The 22305-nt window shown below is 41.7% G+C and overlaps 1 protein-coding gene across 17 annotated transcripts in view; it reads right to left on the reverse strand.

Annotated features, from left to right (window-relative positions):
- Positions 1-22305, reverse strand: part of CADPS (calcium dependent secretion activator) — a gene marked incomplete at its 5' end in the record, with an annotated part of 486465 nt that overhangs the window by 242451 nt on the left and 221709 nt on the right. For all 17 annotated transcript variants that reach the window (XM_082664108.1, XM_082664107.1, XM_082664102.1 and 14 more), the window contains 2 exons: positions 9464-9585; positions 14534-14767. In XM_082664108.1, coding sequence (XP_082520234.1) covers positions 9464-9585; positions 14534-14767 — 356 coding nt within the window. The remainder of the gene's footprint in view (positions 1-9463; positions 9586-14533; positions 14768-22305) is intronic.

The raw sequence follows: 22305 nt of genomic DNA on the forward strand, positions 1-22305 counted from the left end.
TTTCAGTAGGGCATTAAATAAGACATTGACTGTGAAGTACTTAGTATAGTACCTGGCCCATAGAAAATGTTGGATCAATATTAGTGATTACTATTTTAGACTCAGATCACTTTTTTTTAACATCTTTATTGGAGTATAATTGCTTCACAATGGTGTGTTAGTTTCTGCTGTATAAGAAAGTGAATCAGCTATACATATACATATATCCCCATATCTCCTCCCTCTTGCGTCTCCCTCCCTCCCACCCTCCCTATCCCACCCCTCTAGGTGGTCACAAAGCACCGAGCTGATCTCCCTGTGCTATGTGGCTGCTTCCCACTAGCTATCTATTTTACATTTGGTAGTGTATATATGTCCATGCCACTCTCAGATCACTTTTTTTTGCATGTCTCCCTCCTCCCTCCTCCCTCTCAACAAGAATGAAGCCATGATAATAATAGCCAGCAGGATTACTATGTGACAGGCACTGTTTTAAGTGTTTTATATATGTTAATTCATTTAATTTTCTCAAGAATGCGGAAAATGAGGCAGAGTTAGGTGACCTGCCCAAGGTCACAGAGCTGAGATTCAGACCCAGCACTTTGCCTTCCCATTCTGTGTTCTTGACCACAACACTGTACTGCTTCTATGCACCAATGAATCTAAAGCAAGCCTCTCTTGTTTTCTTATTAGTGAGAATTTAGAGTTTCTGGGCTCTATCTCATTCCTACAGATAAGTGACGGTATCACATTCAATCCTATATTTTTCCTGATGACTAAATAACAACTACAGCAGTTTTTCACACTTGGGGAGACATGTATTGAATCGTACTCCCACTGAACAGTGATTGGGCAATCAGTCCAGTTCTCAGTTCATGTCATCAACGGATGTAACTGGCAAGTAAGCTCAGACAAGGTACTCAAGGAGCTGAACTAGACAGGAAATGGACCTACTGTCACTTAGTCCTTAAAGGGCTATAAAAAGATACATCCTTGGGCTTCCCTGGTGGCGCAGTGGTTGAGAGTCCGCCTGCCGATGCAGGGGACACGGGTTCGTGCCCCGGTCCGGGAAGATCCCACATACCGCAGAGCGGCTGGTCCCATAAGCCATGGCCGCTGAGCCTGCGCGTCCGGAGCCTGTGCTCCGCAACGGGAGAGGCCACAACAGTGAGAGGCCCCCCACCTCAAAAAAAAGATACATCCTTGTTTCATACCCACCCAATGCTGGACTCCTCGTGAAATCAGAACTTTCATGGATGTCTCACAACTGGATGGAGCATCACTGTCTAAATGCCAAACTCCAGTCACCACTTGATTACCCACTTCTGAAACTCCTACCAGCTCTAGAAATTTCACCAACTCGCTGTTACTTGAAATTCCTGAAAATTCTGCATCAAGTTCTACCATTATGGCTCTTCTCAGGATCAGCTAGATAAAGAAAAAAAAAAACTATAAAACTCTTGAGAAGGGGCCTTGGATACCACTTATCAGGACACGGTAAAGCCAGAAAGCTTGGTGACCTACATAAGAGAGGGTGGCTAACTGAGGATGCAGCACTCGGAGCACCTTCTCCAAAGCTTGTTCTCTAGCATCCTCTTCCTTTCTACTGGCTACCCTGCTGATTGTTGTTTTAGCAGCCAGTCTGCTTTCACCTTCCAGCTCACAAGCAAACACAAACTGGCTTTCAACACAAGTTGTGGCTTCTGGATGACGCTTTCCAGTCTCTGAGCATCCCAAACTGTGATTAGAATTGTGCTTCCTCCCAACCCACACGTCTTCAGGGAACCTAGCAAAATTGAATTTCTGGGTCAACGTTGGCCTTTGCCATTTAAGATTTAATTAACTTTGAATGAAGCTAAGCCTTTTCCTCAGAAAGGAAAAATGAGAGAAATGGTATCCAGGCTTTCACTCAGTGTTACATAAATGTCTTCTGGACTGTGACCTTGAACTGGAGTTTCAAGAAAGGTAGACAAGAAAGAAGCTGAGGGCTTCCCTGGTGGCGCAGTGGTTGAGAGTCCACCTGCCGATGCAGGGGACACGGGTTCGTGCCCTGGTCCGGGAAGATCCCACATGCCGCGGAGCGGCTGGGCCCGTGAGCCATTGCCGCTGAGCCTGCGCGTCCGGAGGCTGTGCTCTGCAACAGGAGAGGCCACAACAGTGAGAGGCCCGCATATCACAAAAAAAAAAAAAAAAGCTGAATCTCAGGAGGCCTCCCTCTGTTTTTCCATCTGGTGGCTTTGCAGTTCTCAGCAGCTATAGTGGCCCCTGAAGAATTGATCACTCTGTGCCCAGGCACTCAGATGTTTCCAGCCAGCTTTTCTCCAGGCTCTACAACATCGAGGGCCATGTCTGTATTAGCCCCCAATTTACACTAATGCCTGGCAGACAGTACGTGCTCCATATTTGCTGACTAATACACCTGTCTTTTCAAGTTTACTCTGGGCCGTGAAGAGGCTTCAGGTTTCAAGGTGGAAATCCAATCGTACCCTCCCTGGCTTAAAATCCTCCAATGGTTTCTCCATGGTCTTAGAATGAAGACCCTTCATGTGCCTAGAAGGCCCTGCGTTGTCTGGTCCTGCCTTGATCTTTTGACTCTTCCTGTAGCACATTCCCCCTCTCTGACTAATCTCTATTCACATTGCTCTATTTTCAGTCCAGGAACACGTCCAGCCCCTTCCTCCCTCAAAGCCTTTGCACATGCTGTTCCCTATGCCAGGAATGCTTTTCCAGCTCTTCTCATGGCTGGATCTTTCTCATCCTTCAGGTATCAAGTCACGCATTACCTACTCTGAGTGCACTTCCTCGGCCACTTGAGTAACATATGTTCCCATTACTTTGTACTGTAGCAGCCTGTTCATTTCTTACGGAACCAAATTACACTCCGTTATTATCTTGTATATTTACTTGTTCCTTGTTTGTTGCCTGTGTCCTTTACTAGAATGTATGCTCCATGAGGCCAAGGCTTGAGGTGTTATTCATGGCTGTAGCCCCAGTACTAGTTGGTCACAAGTAGAGCACCCCATGTACACTTGTTGAGGAAATGTAAGTGCCTACCCTTCACATCATTCCCTTATACCTAAATTTCAAAGGGGCCATTCAGGAAATGTACTCTGTTTCCATATAAACCATTCCAAGTACACAGAAAACATTTTTAGCTAAATTGAGGAAGGAAGTACCGTCAAGAAGATGATACGTGAGGAAAGAAATTGGAGGGCATGACTTCCTTTTCTAACCTTGTAACTGACTTAATGTGGGACGATTTAATGGAACTGTATTTCTATGAATAATTTGGGCCTAATAAGCACAATCCACTCTGAATTGTGCCATTAGGACAAATAAGATATTTCACAGAAGAAAATGTTATAGCAAGTCATTGTGTTTTATTCTTTTTTTTTTTTAAACTATGTTCTCATCAGAGAAGATGCCATTAGAAGATGCTAGGGCTATAGCAAGATTTAACTGTTAGGGTATTTTATTTTCTTATTCTCTTGGAAAATGGCAGGAAATGGTTTGATTGTATTTTCAAATTCTTGACAGTAATGAAATCCATGTATCATAAAGTCCATGGTTTGTCAGGGAATAATAAAGTTGTTAAATAATCAAATACCAAGTGGCACCCTTGGTTTCAACTCAGAAGAATACAATTTCAGAGAAGTTAGCACAATATTGGGCTGCTAACTTAAACTGCCTTTCTTTTCAGCAAAATCACTTAAATTTCTCTTGTATTTAGTCCTCAGGACATGCTTTCATTGGAGGGTAACATGCACTGAAAGAAAACACTGAGAAAGACAGTCATTTGGGAGTATATCCTGTACTCAGGGAATGTATCAGGTTTCCTTACATCATTTCTCCCAAATTAAAGTAATTTGCATATTGTTTTCCCAAACTATGCCATTTCCACATACCAAACAAGATAGTTTCATGATAGTTTATCATATCTAGGTACCACCTGTGCTATTTTTTACTTAATATTATTTTTCGTTTAAATTAATTCACTTTCTCCAAATAAAACATACAGATGGCTAAAAAGAACATGAAAAGATGCTCAACATTGCTAATTATTAGAGAAATGCAAATCAAAACCACAATGAGGTACCACCTCACACCAGTCAGAATGGCCATCATCAAAAAAGTCTACAAGTAGGGAATCCCCCGGTTGCACAATGGTTAAGACTCGTGCTCCCAATGCAGGGGGCCTGGGTTTGATCACCTGTCAGGGAACTAGATCCTACATGCATGCCACAACCAAGAGTTTGCATGCCACAACTAAGGAGCCTGAGAGCTGCAACTGACCCGGCACAACCTAAATAAATAAATTAATTAATTAATATATTTTTTTAAAAAGTCTACAAGTAATAAATGCTGGAGAAGGTGTGGAGAAAAGGGAACACTCCTACACTGTTGGTGGGAACATAAGTGGTACAACCACTATGGAGAACAGTATGGAGTTTCCTTAAGAAACTAAAAACAGAACTACCATATGATCCAGCAATCCCACCCCAGGGCATATACCTGGAGAAAACTCTAATTCAAAAAGATACATGAACCCCAATGTTCCTAGCAGCACTGTTTACAATAGCCAAGACATGGAAGCAACCTAAGTGTCCATCAACAGACAAATGGATAAAGAAGAAGTGGTATACATACACAATGGAATATTACTCAGCCATAAATAAGAATGAAATAATCCCATTTGCAGCCACGTGGATAGACCTAGAGATGATCATACTAAGGGAACAGTGTCAGAAAGAGAAAGACAAACACCATATGATATCACTTATGTGTGGAATCTAAAATATGACAGAAGTGAAACTACAGTAAGTCCCCTATATACAAACCTTCAAGTTGCGAACTTTCAAAGAAGTGAACGTGAGTTTGCATGTCCAATCACGTAAGTTAGTTCATGTTTCTGGCGTGGATTGTCACGTGCGTGCATCCTCTACAAGTTGTTGTGCTTTTGTGTACTTTACTGTACGGTACTGTATAGAGTACAGTAGTACAGCATCTTTATTTCAAGCCCACATGTCCAGAAGCAAGCATAAAAGCAGTGGTGATATAGCTGGTACTGTACTGTACTTTTCAAGGTACTGTGATGTAAGATTAAAAATGTTTGTTTTTATGTATTATTTGTGTGAAAAGTATTATAAACCTATTACAGTACAGTACTATATAGCCGATTGTGTTAGTTGGGTACCTTGGCTAACTGTGTTGGACTCATGAACAAATTGGACTTACGAACGCATTCCCGGAATGGAACTTGTTCGTATGTAGGGGACTTATTGTATTTACTAAACAGAAACAGACTCACAGACATAGAAAACAAACTTATAGTTACCAAAGGGGAAGGTTGGGGTGGGGGAGGGATAAATTAGGAGTTTGGGGTTAGCAGATACAAACTACTATATATAAAATAGGTAACCAACAAGGACCTACTGTATAGCACAGGGAACTCTACTCAATATCTTGTAAAAAAAAAAAACTATAATGGAAGAGAATATTCAAAAAGAATATATATATATATATATATATATAACTGAATTACTTTGCTGTACACCCGAAACTAACACAACATTGTAAATCAACGATATTTCAATAAAAATTGAACAAAAAAGAAAAACACTGTCTTATGGTAAGAAAATTCCTCCGTTCTATTTCTTAGGAGGTGGATTCTTGAATCCACAAGGTATTTCCCTTCTGCATTTCCATGACTCCCTGAGATTGCTCACCACAAAACAGGGTTTCAATTACTCATGCCCTGCCTCAGCACCCTCAGTGGCTTCCTGCTAGAAGCAGCAATGGTGGCTCACAAATGGAGGCAATATTTTTGAAAGTAAATACATCTTGTGAAAAATTCTGATTTTCATATTCTGGCTTCCTGCATTAAAAACCCAGGAGAGGAGGACAACAGCATTGAGAGGATCCACAGTCGGCTTGGAAATAACCCATGTGTAGCAAACAGACTGGTAAAAAGAAGGATGAGAGGGGGCTACACACACACACACACACACACACACACACAGCCATGTTTTCCAACCACAAAACACATCTCACTCATGAAAACAGCCTTCTTATATTATGCACCTAATTCAAAATGACCACTTGGGGGCAGGGCCCTGGTTATAAGTGAAGAGGTGACCTTGATAGAGGAGGTGACAGAGAGCTTGGACCCTCCACTGCTAGGTTTCAACAATATAGAACAGCATTTCCAATGGATGCTAATAGGTGGTAGTTTGGGAAAAAAGTTTGGGAAACTCATGAATAAACAAAGGTAAAAAGCTTTATTTTCTATAATTAAATCCTCAAAGCCTTTAAAATGCCAAAGTACGCTGTAAATAACTCAGAAAAAATGTAATGTCTGGCATTTCCCAGCCTCACTTGACTGTAATACCGCTCTCCCCATCCTTGTTTTTCTTGGAGTAGTCTACATATTAGAGTTCTAAAAAACACTCTTGGACAAACTGGGTCATGCAGTGTACTCCTGCTTTTGTGACTGTACTTGGAAAAAAAAGAAAAAGCCAAATTCCTTGTAGACACGTTATAGGATAAGATATTAGAGTTCCAGTTACTGGGTAAAATACTTGGTAGCAGCAACAAGAGAATTTATAAGCAGTAAATAAAACAGGCTTGAATGGAACCTTGGTTTTAGAATGTATCAATAAAGTATGGACATCGGCTAGCTGTAGGAATCGTCAAAGACAAGAATCAGAAGATGAACAGGGCAGGAAAAAGGCTAAATTTGTCAGATGATGAAGTGGAGTTATTAGGACACATGAAAGATGACCCTCCAAAGGGTACTTTTTGGGATAATCAAAATCAAGTAGCAGAGACGACAGCTAGAGATCAGTAATGGGAAAAACTGTGAGTAGAAGCAGGGAGGAAAAAGAGAAGAAATATAAGCTTCAAAGAAAAGAAAGGATGGAGAGGATGCAGAATAAGTACAAACATGAGACGAGGAAGAAAATGCACCTGCACAAACAGGCTCATTCACCATCTCAAGACAAAAGTGGAGGCAGAGGAGAAGTATTAGCAGCGAACCATGACCAAGAAAACGGCAAAGAAAAGAAGTGGAAGAAGAATTTGGCTTTAGAAGGCAGCTGAGTAGAGATTATAAGGAGAATGTATATATTGGAAAGGAGAAAAGAAGAGACAAGAAGAGACATGCATTTTGGTAGATTTCATACTCTGGGTATATCTCTTTGAGATACTCTAGAAATGGCAAATACAGGGCACGTATACGTCTTCCTGTATGAGTCGATCATGCATTATTTTCCTCTGAATACAGACTTCGCTTCAGAACACTTCTCGACACAGCACTTTGGATAGCCACTACAGACTGATTTGACTTGACGCGAGTTATGAAAGTTGCGTTCTTACTGTATTAAAACACAAACAAACAAGCCCTCTGTGGGGTTTTGGTAATACCCCCTCACGGACTGAAGAGGAATAAAAAAATTATACTTCTTCAGTGTGAGATGTATTCATATGGACATAATGCATGTGGATGGATATGAGTAAGTGTATATGTGAAATATAAGCATATCAAGTAGTTCGACCAAAGCATTCCATATTTATTTCTAATCTGAAACTCTGTTTTAAACATTCATACGCACATGAAAATCAGCTCATCACTTACTCTGGTAACTGAAACCTTCAAACCCAATAAACTAAATTACATTCTGAGTTACAAAAGCCTAAATGAAACAACAGCCTGTTAGAATAATCAGAGCTTTCTCCTTCCTTCTCTAACATATGATACCATATTGAGCTCGACATCTTAAAAGGTTAGTGTAAACACCAGAGAGGTTTTTATTCCCCCTACGTGACACATTTTTCAAAGGCACATATAAATAATGCAACAGCATAATAGCATTGATTATGATCGGGCTGTGGTGACAGTTGGGGGAAAAACTGGGATTTTTATCAATGGTGGTTAAAAAAGAAGTTGCATTCATTTTCAGATTGAAACTCAGTTTACAAAAAGGGAGGAAGGATGGTGTGCAACAAGTTGCTTTGGTTTCCATTTCCTCCTCCATACACTTGTTAATTGCACCCAGATCGGAGCATCTGAGGCCTTTGCCTATTCATGCAAAGAACCACTTGAAGGCACACAATGCCCTCAGATTTTTCTCTAGAAAGGGAAACATTCAGTGCTTTCTTTGAACTATTTTGTTTGAACATCCTGGTACGGTATTCCTGTTCTGCCAAACATCTCCTAGTGCTTTGAGGGAGGAGAGGCAGTGAGCTGCCGTCATGGGTTATCCTTTTTATGACTTTCTTCGGAATTAACAACAATAAAAAAAGATGCTCATTAGCCTCGGCCGGCTTAATTGAGATAGAAAAGAAAAGGAGAGAGGCAGCGGGGAGGGAGGAAAGAGAGTGGCGATCTCTCAAGAATTTTTGCAGCCTGAGAGTCTATTGACTCTCATCATCATCGCTCCTGGGAACCAATGCAATAGAATACTAACTGGTCTCCTGCATCGACTCTGGCCTTCTCCACTGCAGTCAGAGTAATCTTCTCAGAACACATATCTAATCATACATGCCCGTCCTTCCTCTCCGGGGCCTAGCAAGGTCCTTCATGGTGTAGCCCCTTCCTGCCTCACTGGTAGCTTATGGCATACCTCGTTCTCTGGACTCCAGCCCCACTGGCCTTCTTTCAATGCCTCCTTGCCACAGGGTCTCTGCTGACCACAGGGCCTTTGCACAAGCTGACTCTGCCTGGAATGTTCTTTCTACTCCCAACCCCTTTGGCTCAACTTTTAAATATTAGACCAAATGTCTTATAACTCCTCAAGAAGGCCTGCTCCTACTCTGTCTCCACAAACTGGCTCAGGTCCCCCTGCTGTCTCCTCACAAAGCACTCTTTCTTTCTCAGCATTCATATCTATTTGTAACTATAAATTTGTGCAATTATGTTTCTGCTCCCCCACTCAACTATAAGCTCTGTAGGGCAACAACAGGGACTATCTTCCTTTCCGCTGTTCAATGGCACCCTGTACACAGGCACAGTGAGCATTTGACAAATATGTGTTGACCTAACAAATTAATAGATTGTGCCTAATGTAACATACTGCTTTGCTGATACAGTCATAACTGTGGCACAGAGAAAGATTTTGAAAAAAAACTGTACATACCATAAACCAAATATTATTTGGTAAATATAATGAAACAGATTTCTATCAAAGTCTCCCACACATCCTATTGAAGCCTGCAGGTTGTGACTAAACTCTCTAAGGTGATACATAGAGCCTCCAGAAAGGAGGCTGTGTCTTAAATGTCCTTCTGTTCTCCTCTCTGAAGGAGTTGGAAACCTTATTAAGGCTGCCAAATAAAAATGTAGTCAAGTCATTTTGTTTGGAAAATAAACAAGGTGTATGTCTCATATAACCTTCTGGGAAAACCAAACCTTTAATCTGCAGTTGGCCAAAATGGTGCCAATGAGAAGAATCTTCTGGAAGACAAACCACGGAGAAACATAACTTACGTTGGTTTTGAAGCCTCGGCCTGGTCGGTCTGTAGTTTCTCTCCTCCTTCCACCTCCATCGTGCAATATACAATGCGATTTGGAGCTAAAGATTTGAGGCCTTGGACTTCCATGATCACCACCTGGAAACAGAGTCACACACAGCAGAGGTTATTGCCAAAGTCTATGGGCAGCATCACCCGGGGAAAGTATATACATAAGAAGTTACAAATATCCCAACTGGTATCTGATGGTTTCTTTCAGGTTTCTACCAGCTATGCTGGGACAAGTCCAGCAGGAAGATACAATTCTTTATAGTGTATCTCATTGCCTTGCAGATGGAAAGACAAAGTTCACTAACTCAGATGCTCATAGGAGCTAGAAAGGTTATATGAAACGGGCTACTCTTTTCTGTGTTAAACACATAGGATGGGGACTTCCCTGGTGGCACAGGGCTTAAGAATCCGCCTGCCAATGCAGGGGACGCAGGTTTGAGCCCTGGTCCGGAAAGATCCCACATGCCACGGAGCAACTAAGCCCGTGCACCACAACTACCGAGCCTGTGCTCTAGAGCCCATGAGCCACAACTACTGAGCCCGTGTGCCACAACTATGAAGGCCGCGCGCCTAGAGCCCATGCTCTGCAACAAGAGAAGCCACCGCAAGGAGAAGCCTGTGCGCCCACAACGAAGAGTAGCCCCCGCTCACCGCAACTAGAGAAAGCCCGTGCGCAGCAACGAAGACCCAACACAGCCAAAAATAAATAAATAAAAAAATAAAAATTAAAAACACACACACACACAAGATGATTTTTCATTTCCACAAGAAATAGACTCTCCTATTTAAAAAATATATATAGTCTAGCTTTTAACTCAGAACGTGATGGACACATAGGCCAAGGAATTTACTTTCCTCTTTACAATAAAATAAGTGATAACACAACTGCTAAGATAAAGGGCAAGTACCATTTAGCATGAGAGTCAGAGATACAACAGGGAGTAGTGGGGACTGTGGCAAACGGGAGCACTCCATTTAAGGGAGCAGTTGCTACTCAGTTGCAGCCCACTGTTGCCTTGTTTTACTCCAGTCCAGAGTTGCCAAAGATTCCAATTTCTCTTACTGGGAAATGGAAATATGAATCAGAATCAAAGTCAGAAATCTGATTTTGAAATTTTGACAATAATTTTAAAGGGGAGAAATAAAATACACAAACTCTGTGCAGGCCAACATTGTTGGGTCAAAAAAAAAAAAAAAAAAAAAAGCCTGCAGTTGCATACTCTCTGTCTAGACTGAGGGAAAAGGCTGGTGTTTTGATGGAACAAGTTATATCATTTATAATTCCTGGCATTTCCCACCACTACCCTCAAACTCCATTCAATCACCTGCTATTTTCATATTTAGTGGTAGGTGCTGCTCATCAGAGAGAAGGGAGAAGAGAGGAGAGGACGGGACAGAGGGGAGGAGAGGAGAGAGACAATGATTTAAAAATCGGAAACAAATGACTCACAATCAGAGATCTCTAAAGACCAAGGTATATTAAAAAAAAAAATTACTGGATTGTACTCCAAAAGAGGTAATGGCATTACACAAGAAGGATGTGGTGTGCAAAAAATGTACGCTTTTTAATGGGCTTGATGCAAGGAAGTACAACAGGGCTGGCATTGAATCAGGATTCACAGGTCAGTTTTGCTGCTTAATAGCCCAGGGGTTCTCAAACTTAGTGTGAATCAGAATCGCCTGGAGCGCTGGTTAAACCAGACACGGCTGGGCTTCACCTCCCGAGTTGCTGACAAGGAGATCTGGGGTGGAGTTTAAGACTTTTCATTTTCTTTCTTTTTTTAAAAAATTGTGTTGGAGTATAGTTAATTTACAATGTTGTACTAGTTTCAGGTGTACAGCAAAGTGATTCAGTTATATATATACATATATTCATTCTTTTCCAGATTCTTTTCCCATATAGGTTATCCTAGGATATTGAGTAGAGCTCCCTGTGCTATACAGTAGGTCCTTGTTGGTTATCTATGTTATATATAGTAGTGTGTGTATGTAAGACTTTTCATTTCTAACCATTTCCCTGATGATGTGAATATTGATGCTGCTGAGCCAGGGTACTACTCATGTGATGTTGGGCAGATCTTGACCTGGAAGTCACTGTACTTTTCTTTCAAATCTCCTGAGCCTCAGTTTCCTCATCTGTATAGTGGGGATAACGATACGTCTTCTCTCTCTCTCCATGGCCATTGTGTGAGGATCATATGAGATGATGTATGTAATTGAAATTTTTACACTGGGTGGAAAGAACCATCAAATGAAAAGAAATGAGAGGCACTGGAGAAAGAAGACGATTTTTAGAATTTTAAAGATGCGTTCAAATCCCGAATCTACATTTTCACTAGCTGTGTAATCATTTGCTAGGTTCTTAACCACTCCAAGGCTTTGTTTCCACATCTGCAAATGCCTTGAAAGACTGTTGTGAGGATTCACTGAGTGAATGATGGTGAAGGATTCTACAAATACCTATTAGTTTTCATCAGAGCACTCCACCCACCCAGGGCCATGTCACTTGTAATCCTGGACCTCAGTTCTCTTACTCCAGGTAACTATTCTCTGCTGTCCCTTCTAGCCATGCAATTCTATAATTACATAAAATAAGTCTTGTACCAACCTGCAAATTCAAACCTAGTCTGCCCTGATGCTGTGACAGGCCTCTCTCTCTCTCTTTTTATCCCCCTAACTGTGTCTGCCAAAACACATTCACAAATAGATACTCAATGCTTTTTGCTGGCTGGTTTAGTATGATGTGCAATTTAGTGTTCTAATTAAACAGTATTTGGGAACCCTAGAGCATTTCATTCGGTACTTGTACTTCCAAGTTACAGCCTGTTTGAATCATGTACGTCTGGCAGTATGGTTGGGGACTCACCCACATCTATATTTTAGATAATCAGCTGTGTAATATTGAGTACTGACGAAGAATTAGAAAATTGCAGATTTAAAAGCTCCATGAATATCAATAAACCACGTCCCACCCCCCCCACCTTTCAGGAGGAAGACAAGAGGCAGTAGGAAATAAATTGCCACCTTTAATTGGCAGTAATCAAATCCAAAGACACCCAAGGAAAAGCATTCAGTATCTCAGGTGGCGGTATTAAAAAAAAGAAAGAAAGGAAGTTTGTGTGAAATTACACTGATGAGTTTTTCACACACCAAGTGCTCTATATTTAATGGAATACTGCTTCTTCCACCTGCAAAATACATGTTGAAAACCCTGTAATGTGACTATCTCAATCTGAACTGAGCACAGTAAAACAAATTACCTGCAGTTAATTCACAGCAAGCCTTAATGATGTTCTCAAATATTAATTTAGTCTTTACAAATTTTAATTAAATCTATAGAAATCGGATCTATTCTCTTGGTTTCCCTAAATGTTGGATTATCATAAAATCCTTTTGGGGTTGAGCTTTCATATGCTACGAATGGTTCTCAAACTTTGGAGTGTAAGAAGTACCTGGGCAGCTCATTAAAATGCACATTCCAGGGCTATACTCTGCCTAGAGCTCTTATTCCTGACAATTTTATTGAGGCATATTTTACATATCATATAATTCACACATTTCAAGTGTACAATACAGTGATTTAGGGACTTCCTTGGTGGCGCAGTGGTGAACACTCCACACTCCCAATGCAGGGGGACTGGGTTCGACCCCTGATTGAGAAACTAGATCCTACATGCATGCCACAACTAAGAGTTCGCATGCTACAACTAAGGAGGCCACGTGCCGCAACTAAGGAGCTAGCGAGCTGCAACTAAGTAGTCCATGTGCTGCAACTAGGGAGCCTGCAAGCCACACCTAAGGAGTCCGCCTGCCGCAACTAAGACCTGGTGCAACCAAATAAATAAATATTAAAAATAAATAAATAAATTTACTAGGTTGTAGAAACCATCATCATAAATCAGTTTCAGAACAGTTTTATCTCCCCCAATAAGGTCCCTTACGTCTGTTTCTACCTCCTGCCCCAGGCAACACTAACGTACTTTCTGTTTCTGGATATTTACCTTTTCTGGACATTTCATATCAATGGAATCAAACAATATGCGGCCTCTTGTGTCTGGCTTCTTTCACTAAGCATAATGTTTTGGAGGTTCATCTAAATCAAAGCATGTATCAGTAGCCTGTTCCTTTTAATTGGTGAAGCGTATTCTATCATATGGATGAACCACATTTTGCCCTTTCACCAGCTGATAGACATTTAGGTTGTTTCCATTTTGGGCTATATGAATAATGCTGCTATAAACATTTGTAAGCAAGTCTTTGTGGTGACGTGTTTTCATCTCTCTTGGGTAGATATCTAAGAGTGGAATTGCTGGATCACATGGTAATTTTATGTTTAGCTTTTTGAGAAACCACCAAACTGTTTTCTAAAGTGACTGCACCATTTTATATTCTCATCCTCTAGAGCTCTGGGTCAACAGTTCTGGGTGGCACAGGAAATGTGCATACTGAACCAGTTTTCAATAATTCTGACGTGGTTAGATCAGATCTACTCCTTAGATTATACGTATGATAAACAAACATGTGAGTAAAAGTTACAGAGAAATATTGACATGTTGAGCCTTCTGCCACAGTTCTGGCCAAAATGGGTTCTTTCTTGGGGTGATGAGACAAACTAAAAGAGTCTCCACTGCAACAAGGGACTCTCTAATGGGGCAGCCAGAGGGAGAGAGAATGGGAGAGAAAATTGACAACCCACCATGAAATGATACTAGATTGCTTTTTTTGTAACACAGGTTGCCAAAATGTTAAACTCTCTAAATTGCACAAGGTATTTACAAAACCCTTAAGGGCTGCTTTAAGTTGGGGAAAGTAATCCAACATTAAATTTAGTAAGTGGTTCTTAGGACTACATTTCCTAAGGAAAAAGTATGGTCTCCTGGAGATGGGAAATTACTTGCCGATTAGCTGAGCTACGCTTAGTAAGCTGTTATTTTAATAACTGCTCCTGGGGTGCAAGGAGGAAAACAAGCTGATTGTGAGGCATCTCATCACCCATGTCCTGCCTGCGAAACTTTCAAGGGTCTAGGGCTTTTACCTCCAGGGAGAAAGATAACACGACGTCTGACTTGGAGAGCTGGTTTTCACTCTCCTCACCCATGTCGATGATGGAAGCGTTGTGGCTGCGTTTGAGTTTCTGAAGCTTGAACTCGCCGCCTTTGGAAACTGGCATGCTCTCCAAATTAGCCATGAGCAGGTTGACGGATGACTTCAGCTCTTCAATGTACATGTTTTCCATTTCTTTGGATACAAACTTGGGAAATTTGCGTTCCTTGTAAAGAAAGAGAAAGGAATGAGCAGAGGAGTAAACACAGTCCAGAGCTCTGCTGACATCTACCACTAGTGACATTTGCCCAGATATTGTGGCATCGTGCTAGAAAAATGGTTCAGCTGGGTTGAGTAGACAGCTGCCTGCCTTCTAGTTATTTATAATCTCTAACAGGTAAGAAACACATACATAAACATATAGTAAGAAAGAGGCAAATATTTTATTATAGTTCTATTCCCCCCACCCAAGTTTCCTCCAGCAAATGTGATCTACGGAAAGAAAAATGGGGTGATGTTCTTCAAATCCGGTCTCAATTCAAACAGTTTTTCTTTTCAGCAAAATGCAGCCAGTTGTTTTTAAGCTGAGGAGACAGAAAAGCACCCTATTTCTGGATATCTATAGAGATTTTTTCACATGAATAATTCAAAAGGAGCTCATTTGAGATGTTTCAAACACAGCCTGTGGCTATTTCTAAGAAGAATAGTTAACTGTTTTGAAGAAAAATTGAAAAAAAATTAAACAAGTGATGAAAAACATGATTAAAATTCCTTAGAAGAGAAGATAAAGCAATTCAGTATCAGAACTGAACTCTATATTTTTTCATTCCTTGAGAGTTCAGTTGTAATGGCAACATGCTTTAGCCAACTTCATACCTCTGAGTTGTCCAGGTGCCTCAGATGAATAGAGTTTGGATCAATCACCTTCTCAAAGAATCATTTCCCACTTCAAACATGAATGTGCTCTCTGCAGCCCAGCTCCATAAATGAGCAGGTGAGTGGCAAATCAAATCAGTTTGACTTTTTTTTTTTTTGCAAGTGACAGAAAAATCCACTCGAACTGGCTTAAACAATGAAGGAATGTATAGGTTTGAAAATGTCCTAGGGTAGAACCAGCTTCAGACAAGACTGGAATTAGGAGTCAGATAATATCATTATAACTGAGTTTTTCCTCCAAAACTTGGTTTGGGTTCTTCTGGGCTGGCTTCATGCTCAGTCTGGCTCCTTCTAATGTGACAAAAAGATTGCTAAAGATCTGTACCTCCCAACACCACATCACACTATCTAAAGGAAGAGTGAACATCTTCTCCTGTAATGCTCACAGAAGATGGAGGATCTTTTATCTCAGAATCCTCACCTGAAGTCTGACTTATGTGCATACCCTGAACCAGTTTCCATGGCCAGTGATGTCATGTTGAATTGCTTAGGCCTGCGTTATTTCCTCTGTCCCTGTGGCTCAGGGTAGAACTCCACCTGGGTCCCACGGAACATGAATTGGTTTGCCAATTCTGGGTGGCAGAAAAATAAGATGTCTAATATGTGGGCACCTGACTTAAAGTCATCCAGCTAATTCTACTAAGTGGCCAGCAATCAACTGGATTTAATCACTCAAGCAACTGAACTGAGAGATGTTGAGATTGCGATCAGTGGTGAAACTGCAACAGTAAGATCATAAAGATAGATTCTTGACCCTCTTACACTGTTGGTGGGAATGTAAATTGATACAGCCACTGTGGAGAACAGTATGGAGGTTCCTTAAAAAGCTACAAATAGAACTACCATATGACCCAGCAATCCCACTCCTGGGCATATACCCTGAGAAAACCATAATTCAAAAAGAGTCATGTACCAAAATGTTCATTGCAGCTCTATTTACAATAGCCCAGAGATGGAAACAACCTAAGTGTCCATCATCGGATGAATGGATAAAGAAGATGTGGCACATATATACAATGGAATATTACTCAGCCATAAAAAGACACGAAATTGAGCTATTTGTAATGAGGTGGATAGACCTAGAGTCTGTCATACAGAGTGAAGTAAGTCAGAAAGAGAGAGACAAATACCGTATGCTAACACATATATATGGAATTTAAAAAAAAAAAAATGTCATGAAAAACCTAGGGGTGAAACAGGAATAAAGACACAGACTTACTAGAGAATGGATTTGAGACTATGGGGAGGGGGAAGGGTAAACGGTGACAAAGCGATAAAGAGGCATGGACATATATACACTACCAAACGTAAGGTAGATAGCTAGTGGGAAGCAGCCGCATAGCACAGGGAGATCAGCTCGGTGCTTTGTGACCGCCTGGAGGGGTGGGATAGGGAGGGTGGGAGGGAGGGAGACGCAAGCGGGAAGAGATATGGGAATATATGTATATATATAATTGATTCATTTTGTTGTGAAGCTGAAACTAACATACCATTGTAAAGCAATTATACTCCAATAAAGATGTTAAAAAAAAAAAAGTAAATACTAGAACTAAAATACCCTTGGACGTGACTATTCTTGATGCAAAAGGGCTTATACATGGAGAAGTCTTATGCTAAAAAAAAAAAAAAAAAAAAAAAAAAAGATAGATTCTTGGGTGGTTGCCATATTGTCCATGTTGGACCAAGTGGAAGCAGCGTAAGAACTTGACAAAGAGCGAGAAAGAGACGGGGAGATAGAGGGGGGAGAGAGACTGTGAGAGAGAGGAAGGAAGGAGGGAGGGAGGAGGGAAGGAAGAGAAGAGGAGAGAGGAGGGTATTTAGAGTCACAGAAAGGAGCTTTGACTTTTATTGCTTTTCTAATTCTAAGAAAGCCAAGTTATTCCTCTTGCAGTTTAGATGCCTGAGATTCTCTTATTTTCCTTTCAATACTCAAGACTCGTATCTTCGAAACTTTTGCACAGTGGGCTGGCGTTTTATCATTCTTGGGCTCAATCAGAGGACAAATGTGAGCCTCAAAAACGTGAGTATCCTTTATGACAAAGGCCCTGGGCTGCTGGGCCATCATCACTTAGAAAATATTTACTGCCACCCAAACTCTGCCTGGCACAGTGTTAGGCGTGGGGAGATCATGATGAAAGGATGCGAACTGTCCTGGAGCTTTACAGCTAGCAGAGAGAAAGATCTTTAAGGAAAGATCTTTAAGGAAAGATCTTTAAAAGATCTTTAAAGATCTTTAAGATCTTTAAGGAAAGATCTTTAAGGAAAGATCTTTAAGGAAAGATCTTTAAGGAAAGATCTTTAAGGAAAGATCTTTAAAGATCTTCAAGGTAGATGGTTGATGGAAGTAGATGAGAAGTGATCTCTTCCTGAGAGAATCAGGGGTAGCCTTCCGGAGGAGGTGACCCTTAGGCTGAGAGTCTGATGGATGAGGAAGCGTTTGACACCGGGTTGAGTTGGCTGAGACAGGGCCACTTTTATTTGCTCTTTTCTGAGAAATATGTAATAGGCAACCATGAATCCAAGAAGGTCTACATAACTGAACGTGATCACAAAATACTTCCCCCTCTTCTTTTGAACATGGTCATTCTAACGAGTGAAGAGAAGAATGAGGTAAGTTAATTGATGTTAAAGGCTGCCAAGCAGCACAGGTTACATACTAACAGCCTGAAGGCTGGGACACTGATCTATCTCTTTCCTCCTGGTACTGGGGCCCAAACCTTCTAACTATATGGGATATTGGAGGAGCTGGGTAAGTGTACCTTTGATTTTACTGGCAGCTGCTGGCCCTGCAGTTGCCATGGAGATGGAGAGAAAAACCATTGTGTCTGTGAAGTGGGTTCTCTCCTGCCAATCAGCCTTACTATCAAGTGCAGTCCCTTCATCACACCCATCTTTGGGACTCACTCAAGGCCTTTTAACTCCACAGTCTTGAAATTTTGGAAGAAGACCCAGTAATTACAGATACCACAACTCTGGCCCAGAGCTGGCATCCACCAAACTTTCTGCAGGAGAATATTGGAAAAATCCAAAGAATGACCACTCCTCCCAGAACTTGGACAGTTCCTAATGACATCATAAAAAGATGCTTATAAAACTGAAGTCTGGGGACTTCCCTGGTGGTGCAGGGCTTAAGAATCCATCTGCCAATGCACGTGACATGGGTTCAATCCCTGGTCCAGGAAGATCCCTCATACTGTGGAGCAACTAAGCCCGTGCGCCACAACTACTGAGCCTGCGCTCTAGAGCCCGAGAGCCACAACTACTGAAGCCCGCGCGCCTAGAGCCCGTGCTCTGCAAAAAGAGAAGCCACCGCAGTGAGAAGCCCACGCACCGCAACAAAGAGTAGCCCCTGCTCGCCTCAACTAGAGAAAGCCCGCGCTCAGCAATGAAGACAAAATATATATATATATATATATATATATATAAAATAAATAATAAATTAAAAAAAACCCCACTGAAGTCTGCAAGGGAAAACAAGGCCATTTTTCTACTCTGAGTACTTAAGCCTTGAGAAGGAATAGCATTCTGTCAATCTAGGCTGACTTTCTAAAGGGGTTTTCAATTGCAGCCCCACTATAAACACATTTCAAAAGCAGCCTCACAGATATTAGAAGGCATTTTGGGCACAGGTATTATATTAGTAGTTTCCTGGATTGGTCCTTTTACTCAAAGCTGTCCTTAAGTGGCTTAGTTTTACTTCCTCAGCTTCTTTGATTTAGGTGGACTTCCTTTTCCTTGAATGAACGCCCTTGGCATTTAGATTTTTCTTTGAACTCAGATTCCTCTGGGTTCTTAGCTGCCTTACAAAGGCCAGAGTCAGGGAGATGCTCCCTACACACATTCTTGCAGGCCAAAAATTGAACTAAATTTCTACCATGTGCTTGGACACAGGGTAGATGCCAGGTACAACAACGTTCATTTGTAAGCTGGGGGTGCTATCATTCTCTGGTAGGAGAGGATTCTACTTTTATCTGATTGTTGGCAATGTATGGAGCAGAACTTTTCCATCAGGGAAATATGTGGATGTCACTTCTCACCTAGGCACATCATTAATACCTGCAATGGGACCGTGGTATGAGATGGTCATTTTGCTTCTGCAGAGAATGCGGTTTAAATGGCAACTCCCCACTGAAATGACAGCTTGAAAAAACAATGGTGTTTCACTCCCAGACCTCTACCTCTATTTTAAAAGCTGTAGTATTTGTCTTATATAATCAGCTCAAGAATTTTGGAATTTTACCCAAAACGTGGCCAAAAGAACTGGCAAATATCACAGCAGCACTAATGCCACAAGCTGCCTGTTTAAGCTCCAATGTCAACTTCTAATCACACAATTTAAATAACTTAGGCTTAATTCCTGGGTGAAATTTGGGGACTCTTTAACGTCAACATGAGAGGATTTGGGAAAATGTTTCAGCAGGGATTAAGAAGTCTTTTCTACCACATTTAAAAAATGCATTCAGATCTCTTCATGGATCTTTAAGGCAGCGTATCTGATGTTCACAGTGAGGGCTCACACAGCCGTCTCTGATGATTCGTTCGTTGGATGTTGGTGTGACTGAACTGACAGATTACAGGGTAGGGTTGCGGGTAGAGGAAAGCCACCTTGCACTTGCCTCCCTTCTCTCCCAGGAAGAAAAGACAAACATTTGCCTTCTGTAAGCATGTGAGGATAAGAATGCTGCTGGCGGAACCACCTAGGTCTCCACCACCTCTTTCCCAGATGCCAAGGAAATCAAAGTGGAAGGGATTCAGAATTCCAGGAGCCCATTCTGCCTGCTGCTTTTGCTTCCTTTGGGCTTCTGGATAAACTGAAGGGAAGGCACAGCAAATTTTCGTGCAAGACAGAAAGCAGTTTCCCGGAGGGGCAACCGTCAGGGAGGGAGGAGCTGGGGGCAGTCTTGTCCTGGTGTAACTGCCTGTCATCTGACTACTCAAAAGAAAGAACGTGAAACTTGGAATTAAAGCACTCGGCTTTCTACTTACTAGCTGTGTCAACTTTGATACGTCACTTAAACTCTTTGATGTGCCTGAACTGCGGAGAATCATCGTTAACTCGCAGGATCATTTGGCACAGGTCTAAACGAGAGTTTACGTGAATTGCATAGCCAGGGCAAATTAATAAAGACTGATCAGCAGAGAGAGAGGTCAGGATGCAGAAAGGTGAAGTCCTGGGTGAAGGGCATGTTGGATCTTTGGATTGGGGCCATGGGGAAATGAGGCTCTATGTTTGGGAAGGCATTTTGTAATGGTAGTGTGCATACTGGTTAAGAGAGAAGGTTCTGGTCAGTGAATGAGCTTGGCCAAGGCCTCTAATGTCTGTGCTTCGGCCGCCTCTATGACATGGGGATACTGGGAGCACCCTTCTCATAAAGTTGTTGGAGGGTTAGGTAGGTTCTCAAATGTAAAATGCTTAGAAGAGAGTTGGGCACATGGTAAACACCGCATAAGCAACAGTTACTTTGCACACAACTTCGAGGGGCTCCCAATTCATAATGATCACCCCACCCAGAGCCCTACCTTGTCGGTACCACCCTCTCCCTCAGTGATTATCTCTAGCATCCACGTGTTCACTGAGACCTCACCCCCTTTCCACGGCGGACTGATCGACTGCTCTAGGGGTTGGCCCTTGAACTAAGCGGGGCCAGTCAGAAGACTGACTCTTGAAATTGTGAATGTGAGGGGGTAATGAGAAAAGCTGAAAGAGGAGATTGGGAGAAAGATTTGAGACAGAGGTTGACTGGCTAAATGGTTTTCTATTTGGCCATCCTGGAAACACGGAGAACTGTGGAACAGCCATGTTTCCCATCTGAGAAGCAAAGAAAGATGGTCTGCAGAGAAAGAAGGAATAATGAATGGGACACACAGGCTCAAGGGAAGGGGGAAAGTCCTGACCACTTGGTGGCCCCTGGCTCCACTCCCTTCCTAGGTCTTGGCTGTACCTTGCCCGTGGGCTCTGTGAGACATTCCTTGCTCCCTAGAATCAATCCCCTCTCTCAAAAGCTTCCTTGAGTTGGTGCTTCTAATTTGCAATGAAGACACTCTACCCATCTTATAATTCAGAGAACACAGTGAATTATGTATGATGGATGACATCTATCTCCAGGAATTTCTGGTTATGATATTTACAGGAGCTGACGTTTAGCCATATGGGTTGAATTGCACACCCTCAATAAAATTCACTGTGATGCTACAAATAGAAAAATCAGGGCATGCTAAAAGAAGATAAGCATGGGTGCTTTGTTTCAATATCTTTTCAGGAACTAGCCTGTATCTGAAAACTTGATATTTAATTTTTAGTAGATGAGATACTTCTCACTCTTCCTCAGTATTAGCCAGGCTGGTTTAAGCAGAAGTAGAATTTCCTTTTCTTGGAATCCAACTAAACTGAAGGAAAAAGTTACACAGTTGACGATCAGGAAGAAGTAGATTCAGTGTCTTGAACACCCTGAGGATCTCAGTATATTCTGTTTATCTTTGTATGTATGTTAGCTTCACTCTTTTATCTTCTTTCCCCTACACTGAAAAAATGAACATGGCTGCAGACATCTTTCTACCACTACAGGACATAGCTCTGTTGGCCTACAGTCCACAGGTGCCTGTGAAGGGGTTCATTGGTTTAGTTGCATCCATTTCTGGACCAATCACTAATGGCCGGGGCAGGCTGGGAGATGTGATTGGTTCCACTTGGGTGAGGAGTCCACTTCCAGAACCAAGTAACTGTGGCAAGGGGGCCATTGGCATGAACGAATATTGCAAAAGAAGACAGTCAATTTCCAGGAGAACAGGAGATAGTAGTGGGAAGATTCCCATAGAAATCCTCCTGAA

The sequence above is a fragment of the Grampus griseus genome (genome assembly GCF_964374135.1).
Source record: "Grampus griseus genome assembly, chromosome: 10".
Taxonomy (NCBI): domain Eukaryota; kingdom Metazoa; phylum Chordata; class Mammalia; order Artiodactyla; family Delphinidae; genus Grampus; species Grampus griseus.